Here is a 12,876-nt window from a genome sequence, read left to right as displayed (position 1 = left end):
GACAATGGGAAGGAGCTCTGAGGCAGAGCGTTTGTGTCCAGGAAGCAAACATTTCTATAATATGGCAATCTACCTGGCCATAATGAAGTCTGGCCTAATGAAGTCTGTCTGAAACCAAAACCTGGCCAATACATTCCTAAATGTGAATGTCAATTATAGAACACAGCACTTCACAGTGTATGTTTTTGATTTAAGCATTAAACCAAAACCTATCAACTGTGCTTAGACATTGTTTAAAATTTGCATTTCTTATTCACAGCAAATACTTTACAGTGTGTGAATGTTTATGGAATTGCCTAAATAATTTGTTCTCTTTCTTCTCTCCCATCTTGACACAGCCTTTGCAGATATGAGTCTAGGCAAAACATTTTCCTCTGTGACTCACCAGGCAACGTGTGTGTGTGCTTTACACACAGGTTTACAATCCCTTGTAACTATGAGACAAGCCCCCACATCGCAGTGGACACAACGGAGTCATGTAACAAGCTCCTAAGCACTGACCAATGGGACGGCTTGTCAGTTTTGAAGCATGCTGAGCTTTTTTAAGTCACAGGGAATGCTATGTGGACACAACAATATTTGCATGAACATGAATTTCATGTATAAGGATCCAAAGCGGGGATATTCTGCATTATACAAGAGACTTCGGAGAGCTGGCTTCAGAAAGTTATGGAAAGAAGAGGAGAGATAAAAACCAAAGCAAAAGCTAGAACATGCAGCATGCATTCGAAGAGGAACTTGGTGAAGGGAGATTTAGGAAGACTCTGGAACTCAACTGACTGGACACACTAAAAAATTCCAGAAATATAAAAGTGAGGAATTTGGTTTTGGCGAACAAACTTCCAGTTGCCATTTTCCACGGTCTTTTTATCTTAGGAACTTGCTACTGAAGACAGCTACAAAATCCTCAACTCCACTTTATTAATACGGCATCTCTGCCGTAACTTAGTTATGGGAAGGAAGAACACCAGCTGGCTGCCGCAATGTGATCAGTAGGTATTGAATTTCAACCACTATAAATCACCTCAAATTTCTTCAGCTCTTCCTTAGCAACAGTGTAAAGCACACCAGAGGAGCTTGGGAAAGCAGCTGTCCTTTCAGAGGTTTTTAGCCACTCTTCAAATCTAGAGTAGTCATCCAAAAATTTTTGCCATAGTCGCCAGGTCTCTTCAATTCTGCAACAGATAATGGAAAATTAGAGAATGCTTTGACTGATGGCCAGCTGACCTACAGAACTTTAACCTGTCATCTGCAACAGCAAACTAGCACTGCACCAGACAATAACTGACTAATAATCTAACTCAGCCAGCCAGACTGATAAAAAGACCACAGGGAAGCCTGGCTCATTCCAGACTGAGCTAGAATAAGATGAAGGCTTTTTTTTAATGCATCTAATTTTGGAATCAGTATAAAAAAACGTTTTATGTTTGTAATAGGAGCTCTAAAAAGCTGAGCACACACTAAATAACTTCTGAAATGCAGTGCCAGTGACATCAGTAAAGCTGCTTTTTAATACAAATAACTTTCTAGTACAATAAAGATCTTAAATACTGATAGCTCAGTTAACGTACCAGTACAAATCCACCAAAGCATAATGTGTACATTCTAAGAAAGTAAAATAGTTCCACATTAACTTAAAATAGTTCTGTATTGATGTGTTGGATACAAAGTTATGAAAGCCCATGTATGTTCATGACAAACCATGTCAAAGAGAGAACTTATAAATGTAGTTCTAAGTACATACTAAGAATCTATGGATGTAGATTCACACCTTAAGGCAATAAATGTTTTGCAAAAAATAAACAAGACACTTTACTACATACATTAAGAATATCCCACAAAATGAAAGATCACAAAAAGTTCAATTAAGCATTTTGAAACATCAAATTCATCCTGGAGTTTCTTATATGACTGTATAAACATTACAGAAATAAGCTTCATAACTTACAAAGTTAAAGAAAATATCTTAAAGAAAATATAGGTGTTTAAATCTGTAAACATGTCTCATTACTAAGTCAGCACATAGTACATAGCACTGCCCCACATCATTAACTTAATATCATTATTGCTGTTGAAATCATCAAACTATCCTGTTTGGGAATAGAAAGCAATGAATCTTCGGGATATTACGGTCTAAGCATGCACAGTTACCCAGACTACACCCAAGAATCCTGGGTGCTGTGGCCCTCATTTGCTCAGCACAGCTAAGGAGGAGAGGTGAAGAAATTCCATATAAGTGTTCAGTCATAAAATTCTTCCATATGAACAAAGTCAGATATAAGAGAAAGTACTGAGGAAAACTGGCTACATATAAATCCCTAATACCTAGAATAACATTTCTCTCATTCAATAATGAGTTTTCCAACAATCTCAGTAGTTCTTGTGTAAATTAAAGTGTTACAACCTCCCTTTTAGGTCATGTTTTCTACATCTCTTGGAGTCATTGCTATCATCTAAACTTTCTCTAGTTTCTCTCTCATCATATCTACAAAGCATGGGAAATAATAAATAATTCTATTAAAGGACTTGTGAGTGAAATTTAATGATTGTTATCTGTACTTTGTATAAAGGCATGTGCAACCCAAAATTTAATCTTTTTCATAGAGGCATACTAGGTATTGGCTTCTACTCAGTGTATGATCTTTTTCTGAACCTTACACTCTGCAACCATATAATATACATCCCATCCTGTATTTCTGCCTGCAGAAGGAAATATTAATCTGTAGGTGTTTTAGACTTACTTAAGTCGCCTTTCCATTGACATTGCACAAATATTTCTCCACTTTCTGTCCAGATTGCGTGTAGCTTGCTGGATAGAGTCACACTCTGCTTCTGTGGCACAAGCATCACAGTCATGAAGAAGTACTTCACAAAGATTGAGAACAGATGCCACGCCAGTGCTGTGTTTCTCTATGTCCCTCTGGAGTTCCTGCAGGTAAAGAGATTAGTTCTTAAGAGAAATTGATAAACATGCATTCATGCAAATATATTTATCTTCCACTCATTTAAAAAAAGAAAAAAAGCTTGCAAAGAGAAGTAAAACATCCGGTAATACCAATTAAGAGAGTGCATCTACGCAAGTGGTGATGCAATGTTATCAATGAGGCCCAGGAGAACCTGGCAGCATGCACAGCTCTCCCAGGGACTACAAACACCAAACCATTAACTGGGACAAACTGCCAGAGCTCTGCATGCTCAGCTGAGCATCTTTCACACACATTTAACCAACATCACCATTAAATGGTAGAATTATTCTCAGCCCTTTCCCATTATCACAGAGAATTTAAAGCAGATGTTAGTAAAAGAAGTGCGACAAGGAAGTACATTCTTATGTACTGCAAGGGTTTGGCAGAGGGACTCTTCATTAACATGCTGCTCTCCATGTGAGATAGCTCCAAAGTGGCACGTTTGACATGGAGATTGGCACAGCAGCACATGTTGAGCAGTGCACGTGTAAGAGATTTTTCTTCCTTCAAGTTTCCAGTTCTATAGTATTTTCACTGAAAATAGAAAACAAAAATTCCAGACACCTAAAGAAAATGCACTCACACTGTCTTAGCATTTGTCATCAGCATTATTTTTCCTGACAGTTTCTTGGTTTGTTCTACACTGATGATAATGTTAGTTTTGATCTCCAGATTAAAGTTAAAACAAACCACGGAAGTAATTGGCTGTTGCTGTTGGATCAGTGCAATGAAAGGGAACTCTGCTTGAATTTTGTCTACATTTTTGATAAATCATCAGAAGATTATATGGAAAAATCAGTATGGACAATAACAAAGCCAAGACAACCTAATTCCAATTGTGACAAAGAAATAATAATGTAACTGCATCAAAAAGTGCTATATTGCATCTAGAATACTAGGTTCAATTCTGATTCAGATGAAGACAGGAACCAATAGGACAATTAGAGATGTGGATGTTTATGTAGGAGAATGTGGCAGCTTGAGGATGAGTAGAGATAAACTGCTCCATAATTTTGCTATTGAAGTAAACTATGGCATGCAAAGGGAAGTACTGTGTCAATACGCTGTGTCTACACATATTTAAGGTGTAACTTCCTCTAGTTCCTCTAACTACAGGAACTTTTCTTACAGCTAGCAACATGAAAATGTCTTCCAGCAGGAAATGAGATTCAAATGTTGAATTTAAAAACTCAGGAAATTTGAAATACAACAAGGTGATTCTATACTAATCTCTTGTTTTGGTTGTTTGTAATAACTTGGCTTTCACTTAATAAAGTCACCTACTTCATCTTTTCAACTAGAAAGTTATTTTGTAAACATCTACTTTAGAACATTGAGTGGAAAATCACAATCTCTTCTTCCTCAGCAATGGCCTTCTCACATCACTTGCCTGAAAAATGCTTTTATTGTGATGTCAAAATGCTTATTTTTCTTTCTATCTGCCCTGAACTATTATAGAAGGGTGGATACTATAATCAGATGTCACCCTTTATGAAACACACACTCCAGACAGCTATGAGACTTGAGGTTAAGTAAGTGCAGGTAACATGATCTCCTTTCTAATGTTTTGGAGTAAAGCAGTAGTGAGAATTATGGGTCCTGTGCATTCATAAGAATTACACTTTTTTGATTCACCTACAGAACATTTCCACAAGCAGTGTCTAGACTATTTCTTCTTCATAGTCTAATATTTAGTTCCTAGATTTTAAAATTTATTATGTTTATTAGAGAACATTAAGCCTTTGGTTAGTTCACAAAGGAATGCCACTTTTATGCACTGCTGTCACCCATATACAACCTCTTTTCTTTGCCCAGAAGCAAACATCATTTTTTCACATTTCAAGAGGTAGGAGATTGAGAAAATAAACAAACAAGTAATCCTTTAAATGAAGTTCATTACTCCAGGAAAACACTGCACTGAAGTTACCCTACCTTCCTCCAGGATATCCTGAATCAACTGCATTTTTAATTTCACTAGAGTAGCAATCTGCAAAAGTGATGCTGGCTGAAGTAGAGGCTGAGAAATAGATTTCATAAATAGAATTTGTCTCTCCTCTTTCACAACATAACACCTTTAACCTAACTTTGCATATGAACAAATGGGAAGATAACATGACCTCAGTGGAAGACCAAAAATGGAAAAGAACACAAAGTCACTAACAGAAGAGACAGGGAACGAAGTATTTGATAAGGTAGCCTTCTGAAGTGTGGTGGATAGTGATATAGCTCCAACTAATAAAAATACTAGTTGCCATGCATTGAAAGTGGGTGGGGTTTTAAAACTATTATAACCATGTTATCATATCAAATCATCACCATGTTTCCAAATATGGCATCCACCCATGGTAAGATTCACCTCTATTTCTCCCCTTTAGAGTTCAAACTAAACCACTCTCACTTCTACAGAATATCACTGCATGATGTCACCAGAAGGAACCAGTGGAAGGCAGAGATATACCAGTCTCTGTACCCAAAATAAATCCCCCAAGAAGAGGTTGGGATTGGATAGGATGTCTGCATAGGGATTCTAGTAAATAATCCAAACTGCCTACTTTGTTGGTAGCAATGTTTAGCCCTTCCCAGCATTTTATTGTCTTAGAAACACCATTCATTAGTGACACTTCTGTGTTATAAATTATTATCCCTATGTAAATTCCATATAAAATATTAATAAGTAATCCTGAACAGAGCAGTAGCAAATCAGTTGAGGAGCTGGAAAAATCTCTGAAGGAGTTCTTGGCTCTCAGTTCTACCCTCAGCTTAAAGGAGCAAAATGTCCATTTGTACTCTTCATAAATTATCCACAAAATATCCTGTCTTTCCTCTTCCCACACATTTCTTTCCCCTCTGGAGAAAGGACCCAGGAGAACATCTAACTCCTCTCCAGTGCAAAAGAGAAAGGTATTTTTTTCCAATAAATAACCAACAGGAACACAAAGAATAGCAGTTCTCTCCAGCAATGTGTTTCTAGGTAAAATTGCACTGGGCAGCAAAATGTAATAGGAAGGAGAAAGTATAGTAAATCATCTTAGAAGTAGCATTACTTTCAATGCCAAAAACTGGCTGAATTCACATTTTTCTACATATTTTAATCTAGCACTGCATAAAGGCTTTGTGTAGTATAAACCAACCAATTTTAACTTCACATGTATAGCTCATGCATCTTTGCGTGCAAAGTGACTCTCAAACAAGCTGCAAAATAAAACTGAGTTAGAAAGGTGGCTAAAAATAGTAATTTTCAAGCATTTGCAGAATTTGCAAGGTCTAATAGGTGTCAGTTTTGCCTCTGGGTACAGACAATTCAACAATTCAAACAAACAAAAACCACAAGCCCCAAAGGAAAACAATTGCAATAACTCGTTCAGGTTACATCTCTTGGTGCCTTACCTTTCTTGGAAATGTCAATCAGCTCCTGGTGGATTCGATGTCAAGGCCAGCAGAAGGCTCTATAAGTGACACAGTAAGTACCACTTGCCTTGATATTTAAGCATTTTGCCTCATGCCCTCTCAACTGAACTGGGTATGGGCAGCCCAAGAACACTCTACTTTGGCTCTCCCCATGTCACTGTTCACCTTACCAGGTGTGTTGTATTTTACCTGCTGCTCATTTAGCTTCCTTTGTATCTCCTCAGAGTCACAAGTTTCATAGACGATAGGTTTGGACAGCTCCGACTCAATGTGGGCAAGCCAAGATCTCAGACTACTCATGTTTTTATCCAGCTGCTGCACTGCAACAAGGGTTTCCTTCAATTTCTTTACCCTGTAAAGAAAAAGAAATGGCAGAATTAAGTACACCCTGAAGAAAAATTTTCACAGCATGCATTTCACAGAAGTTTTCAGAGAAACTTCACTTAGATGGTGAGTTCTTCTGTAAAGCCTTCTTTCATTATGTAACAGAAGTATATTTATATATGCATAGAGTCCTGCATTCATAGCTGCTGGTTAAGAAAAGATGAGTTCTCCACACAATATTTTCAAAACTTATGTACCTTTATCTGTTGACTTTAATATTTGTTAAAAGTTTTTTTTTTTTTTTGGGGGGGGGGGTGGTTTTTTTTTTAATGATCTCACATACATCAAACCCCCCAAATAATCTAAGTAATTTAGTTGTGTATTTGACTAATAGATGACAACTGTTCTTCTTAGAGTACACATAACTTATGCATGTACTGGTGGGAGAGTGCACTCAGTGAACAGGCCTTTTCCACACCCATGAAAATACTGAACTAAGTAACACAGAAGATTTGGGTTGAAAGGGATCTTTAAAAGCCATCTAGTCCACCTGCTCTGTAATAATCTTCAACTAGATCAGGTTGTTCAGAGCCCATTCCAGCCTGACCTTGAACATTCCTAGGGATGGATCGCCATCTGGGCAACCTCTCTGATCAACCTGATCAACCTGTTCCAGGGTGAAGACTTGTCCTTGAATAAATAAGTTTCAGAGCAATAAGTCCAGCTCAGAACTTGGGGAGAATTCTTGAATTCCAAAGGCTGCTTTAAGTTGGTGTTATTGGACTATTTCAGGTTTAAACAGATGAAAATGGAATGGAACTGCATAGTGATTTCTAACTAGAATTTTTCTTGGAATCCTGACCCTGGAAGACCAATGACCAGGAAAAACTAAATAGATTTCTGTTTGTGTTTGTGGGTTTTTTTTGGCTTTTTTTTTTTTTTTTTAAATTAAGAAAACATTAAGCTTAGAGATTGAATAAATTTAACTAAACTTTCATCCCACCTCAATAATTTTTCCTTCAATTTGTTTGAACTGCAAAACTATTGTTCAGTAATTCTCTCCTTCCTATCCCTGTGTTTCATAACATACATTATTAGTAAATTCTGTATTTTTTTCTAAGCTCTCTCTTTTTCCCTGTTTGTGTGGTACCAAAAACAATTTTGAGTAACATTCCCTTTATACTCCTACTGCTCTTCTAATTAAGTGTTTCAATACCAGAAGGGTTTAAGAGATGAGTGCAGTTGGGAACAGACTGACTAAACTGGGTTGAAAAAGACAAGATTGCCAGATTTGTTAAAGAAACAAAATACCGCCTGACTATCTCATAATTCAAATTAAGCAATTCATATTTTTCTCACAATACTAACCAGCAAATTTATCAAGTGCTTCCATACCGAAAGCAGTAGTTGCAGATGACCATTAAGAGAATCACAGAGAAATTAATGTCACCTTAAAAAAAAAAAAGTTAAATCTTTCCAATTTTCTTCTCTTTATAGCCCTCCCTTTAGCTCACAGATGGTTAAACCATGGTTCTTTATAGCTAAAAACCCTTAAGAACAGTCCAAATAGCTTCCTTGCTGGAGTCTCATGACCAACAGCTGTAGGGTTTTCATCTGCAAAGAAACCCCACCTGGTAACTGGAAAAAAAATCTGGGCAATCTGAAAATCTGTCTACGGTGGGACTGAAATCAATACAATTATGCTGTAAGACTGCCTCATCATGAGGCTATGTATCATAACACAGCCCTGTATTTAGGCTTGGGGAGATGGTAGGAGAACACCCGCTGAGGGCACCTTCTCCTTGTCAGCTCTGGTTCTACATACAATGTTTTGTGGGCTTAAACCAACTGAAACTTGCTCACAGGGTGACCAAGAAAGTTGGTTATCACCCTTCTAGAAGTCATATACAGCTTTTCAATCTCTAATATTATTGAAAAGGAGTGAAATCCTGCCCATTTTCTGCTTATATTTTCAAGGCTCAATGCTAATGATCTTTTGCAGGCCTGCTGGAGTAGGAAAGGGAACAATGAGTCAAGTCATGCCAGCGCTGTGGAGAAGCAATGTCACTCGATCATCTGCAAGACCAAGCTGTGGACCCGGACTTTACTTGTTTGCAATTGTGTGTACTCTAATCTCTGTGCTGGATTTCATCTACATTTTCCCTGCAGCAACTATAAAGAGTCCATCATTTAGAAAGTGCCCTCTGCCTCAGGCAAACGGCACAGGAGTACATGCCTGCCAGAGCATAAAAAATAGTCTGGGCCAGCTACCACTATTTTCAGTCACATGATCTAAGTTACTTCGGAGAAAGATAGCAAAACAGCATGACATACTAAAAGAACACTCCAACCAAACCCAAACCCAAACCCCACAGCTTCCTTCCTGTACCCCCACTACATCTACCCTTAACACTGTTTTTTTTCATACTGAGTTTAACATAACAGGTTCCTTGCCCGTGGTACAAATAGAAACAAATAAACAAGTGCTTACTTGAGTATGCCAAATTTTTTTTTTTGACTGAACTGCAGTACAGTATTGAGCCTCCAGCTACACTGAAAACATATCTGTGATCAAATAATAGATGCAATCCAATATGTCTGAGAGTTTTCCTTCTGAATTTCAGCAAGCAAATGCTGAAATGCTTATGCTCTAAAAGCTCTGCTTAAGAGACAAATTTAAAATCAGGTATGTGGGATCCCTAGCCAAGTCTAATTTTAAGGTTTTGAGATTTCACTTGCAAGATTATGTTTAATTTGTTAATGATTCCAATAATCATGTTATGCTTTTGTTGCAGCACTAGACAGCACAGTAACTGCACGGTACTGTGAGAGACTTGAGATAACTTTTCTCCTTGATAATAAAAATTGTGCACTGAAATCAAAGGGTTAGAACCATGACACAGTTGGTTTGAAGGTTGTTTTTCATAAAACACACACCCCAGTCGTGTTATATTTTACAAATACTTAAATTCTCAGAAAGAATAATACAGTAGAATTCAATTGTTTTCATGGTTTACTGATGAAAAATCATCTAACATTTTGAATGGGCTTATGATACTTATATTTTCATATTCCAATTAATTTCCCTTAAGTTCTCCATGAAACTAATAACTTCAGATGGTCTGTTAATAATGTCTATTATTCTACATCGGGCAAAGACAGTGGGAAAACAACTTGGAACGAAAATTAATTATTTAATTAAGTATAAAATTAAGTATTTAAAGTATTTTATGTATTCAATTCAACTAAAGAAGAAAATCTTAAGTTCCACTTTAAACGGGAACAACCTTTCTGTAAGTACAGAAAGATGCATCATATAGCAGTCATAACTACTGCATTAGTCATTTAGACAGCTGCTTACTAATATTAAACTTTAAAAGCAACATGAAAAAACTCAGTAAGAGCATGTTGGCTAAGTCTATAGAGTAGACACCGGAAAACAGAAAAGGTGTTTTTAAAAAAAATATCCACTTAAAACAGTAGACAAAGTTTAAATAAACACTCTGAAATAATTAAAAATGTTGCACTATTAAAATCAACTTTGAAAAGTTTTAAAATAATCTTTTTATTAGTCAAAAAGTATTTATTTTCCAAAGTACAGTACCACTGTGTAGTAGGACACCAGTGAAGCCAGTTATATTTACTACTTCAATCAGTTTGCTCTTTCAAAGACTGAATTTCTAGAATTCTGAACAACAGCTAAATTTCCAGAAAAGATAATGAAAAAAGGGAAAAGCTGAATCAAACATCCAAGATTATGTAGGCTGAGTTCAAGTATTACATGCAGTTACAAAACAGTTGTTAATATGAACAGGACAGCCAGGCTTTGATAAGTTAAGTCTGAAACATTCTCTTTACAGCGTCTTCCCTTCTCTGCCTTTTGCTTCTAGTCATGCCCCTTTGATGACACAAACAAGCAGACAGATACAGTCTGTTTATTGTCATGTGTGTACATGCTCTCTATTTGAAAACAGCAGTAAAACCACACCACAGTTTCTTTCAGACAGCTAAGAGATTTTACTAGTTCTAAGTCTCCATCACTATGACAAAATTATTCCAGGATCCAAAAGTATTAGCTGTAAAACAAAGTATGCTGTTATCACTGTCAACTGTTTTTCAACTGAGCAGAAAACAGTAATTTCTAGCTATAGTACTGATTTCTACATATTAATATTTCAGTTAGTTTCCCAGCAAGCCAAGACTTCAGAAAGAATAGTATCAATCAAAAGCAAACAAAAATAGCTGCCTGCCTTGTGATATCACAGTTACAGTCTGGGAGGTCTGAATCCACACTGTTGTCCTCTGCCATCCTCACAGCATGCAAGTCTTCTACCACAACCATGAAATTTTCCAGTATCAAAAAGAAGAACTTCCACTCCCAAAGCCAGAAAACACTGTCCTTTTGGAGGGGGGAGGAAAGGGGACACACTTTGCTGTGGAGTACTGTACAGAAAATGTTTCATGCCAAACAAATGTTAACAGCCGTTTCTTGATAACATGACACTGGATGGTGACAAGTGGTCATGTTTCTAAATAAAACCTGCATTCATCAACATGTGCCAGATTTGATCTCCAGGAATGTGGACTGGGAGTGGTAGGGGAAAGGATGAAAACACATACAAAACCTTCTTTGCAAAGCCTGAGCAGTTGCCGCAATAGCACCATTTCCTGGCTGTAAACAATGGCAACTTTTTTAATGAGACTGATATATCAGAAAAATTAATCTGAAAGGATTACATGGTTTTAGAAGGGAAAAAATGTAAGTCTCCGGTGCAGAGACAATTCTGCAGCTGTCACTTCTGAAGTTACAGACCTTCTCTGAATGGAGGGGCAATTAAGAGTAACGAGTAAGGGAACAGAATGTAACAAACAAATATGATTTTATAGGTGACTGAGAAGTTTCACCACACAGAATAAAACTGACAGGTAAAGCTCCAGACTGGACATGTCATAAAATATTACTAAAGCACTTTCAAGACAGCACTATTAGTTCACAGATGTAGGAAAAGAAAAATGCTCCAGGCAAGGGATTACTGAGCATTGCAGAAAAGTCTGCAGGCTCTAATAATTTATTAATACTATCAGGCATCAGGAAAGTGAAAAGATTTATTTTTTTCTCAGTACCAGGAAAACTAATACGCCTTTACTAGCTGAATGAAGCCAAAATTATGTTATATGATACACTCTAAATTCCAAAATATCAGAATAACAGAAACACATGCCAATAAGAACATATTTTAAAGGGCCTCCAGAGCATTCTAAAAAATTATCTTGGAGGATGTCAACCCGTTTGTCCACTGGTAATTAGACATCAATACAAGCATTTTGTGCATACATTAATCAACAGTTTGGGTTTTAATGATTTCCAGCCTGAGATATAGCTGAACAACCAAAATTTTCATAGCCTAGCATCAAACCTTTCCACAATTTATTTCCAAACTTCAGCAAGTTTGCAAGATTTTTTTTCACTTCAGTGGGCACTGGAATGTAAAGAGTTATATGTTTAATTGCATAGAATTATGCTCAGGATGCCAGTTGAGAAGGCTAAGTTGAAATGATCTGGAAATAAAAGTAAATAATACTTTACATCCATTAGTTTAGAACTAGGACTTGACACTTCATGATACCAGAATGAGAGGGCTTAAATGTATAATACTGCATCTTATGTCTCCCCACTTGAGAATGATACAAAATCCTAAATCCTCACCTCTCCCTGTAGTGGGGACTAATCTGTAATACTGAATAGACAAGACAGATAACTTTAAGATGTGTTCTGCAGTTTCTGAATGCAATCTCTTTTTGCTAGAAACTTCCTGAAGGTATTATTTGACCATTTCTCTGAGTAAGGATTTCAAAAGAATAACATAAAAATATATCAAATATACTTTAAGTTCAACAATTGGTGATGTATCCCATCCACTGAAACCAAGCAGGTTCCTCAATGGTAATGCAACACTTCCTCATTAATTGTTCTGTATGAAATATATGGTGGTCATTACTTTAAAATGAACTACTATTAAAGGAGCTGGAGCCACTGGAATGCTTCTGCTTACATAAAATTTACTGCTCCCATGCTAACAGATTTCAGAGCAAGAATGTACTAAAACCATATGAAAGAGACAAAAAAAGACAATGAAAGTAAACAAACCGTTTGCTACTAAGAGGACTAAACTATTAC

At 36.7% G+C, this 12,876-nt stretch overlaps 1 protein-coding gene across 1 annotated transcript in view; it reads right to left on the bottom strand.

Moving 5' to 3' along the window:
* Positions 1–12,876, bottom strand: part of SYNE1 (spectrin repeat containing nuclear envelope protein 1) — a 279,385-nt gene that overhangs the window by 23,127 nt on the left and 243,382 nt on the right. The window contains exons 128-130 of the mRNA XM_053974692.1: positions 6,564–6,726; positions 2,742–2,929; positions 1,025–1,175 (exon numbers count right to left, since the gene is read on the bottom strand). Of these exons, the coding sequence (XP_053830667.1) occupies positions 1,025–1,175; positions 2,742–2,929; positions 6,564–6,726 (502 nt within the window). The remainder of the gene's footprint in view (positions 1–1,024; positions 1,176–2,741; positions 2,930–6,563; positions 6,727–12,876) is intronic.

This window comes from Vidua macroura, chromosome 3, assembly GCF_024509145.1.
Source record: "Vidua macroura isolate BioBank_ID:100142 chromosome 3, ASM2450914v1, whole genome shotgun sequence".
Lineage (NCBI taxonomy): Eukaryota > Metazoa > Chordata > Aves > Passeriformes > Viduidae > Vidua > Vidua macroura.
Note: the sequence above shows the minus strand (reverse complement) of the source record. Positions and strands in the feature narration are given on the sequence as shown.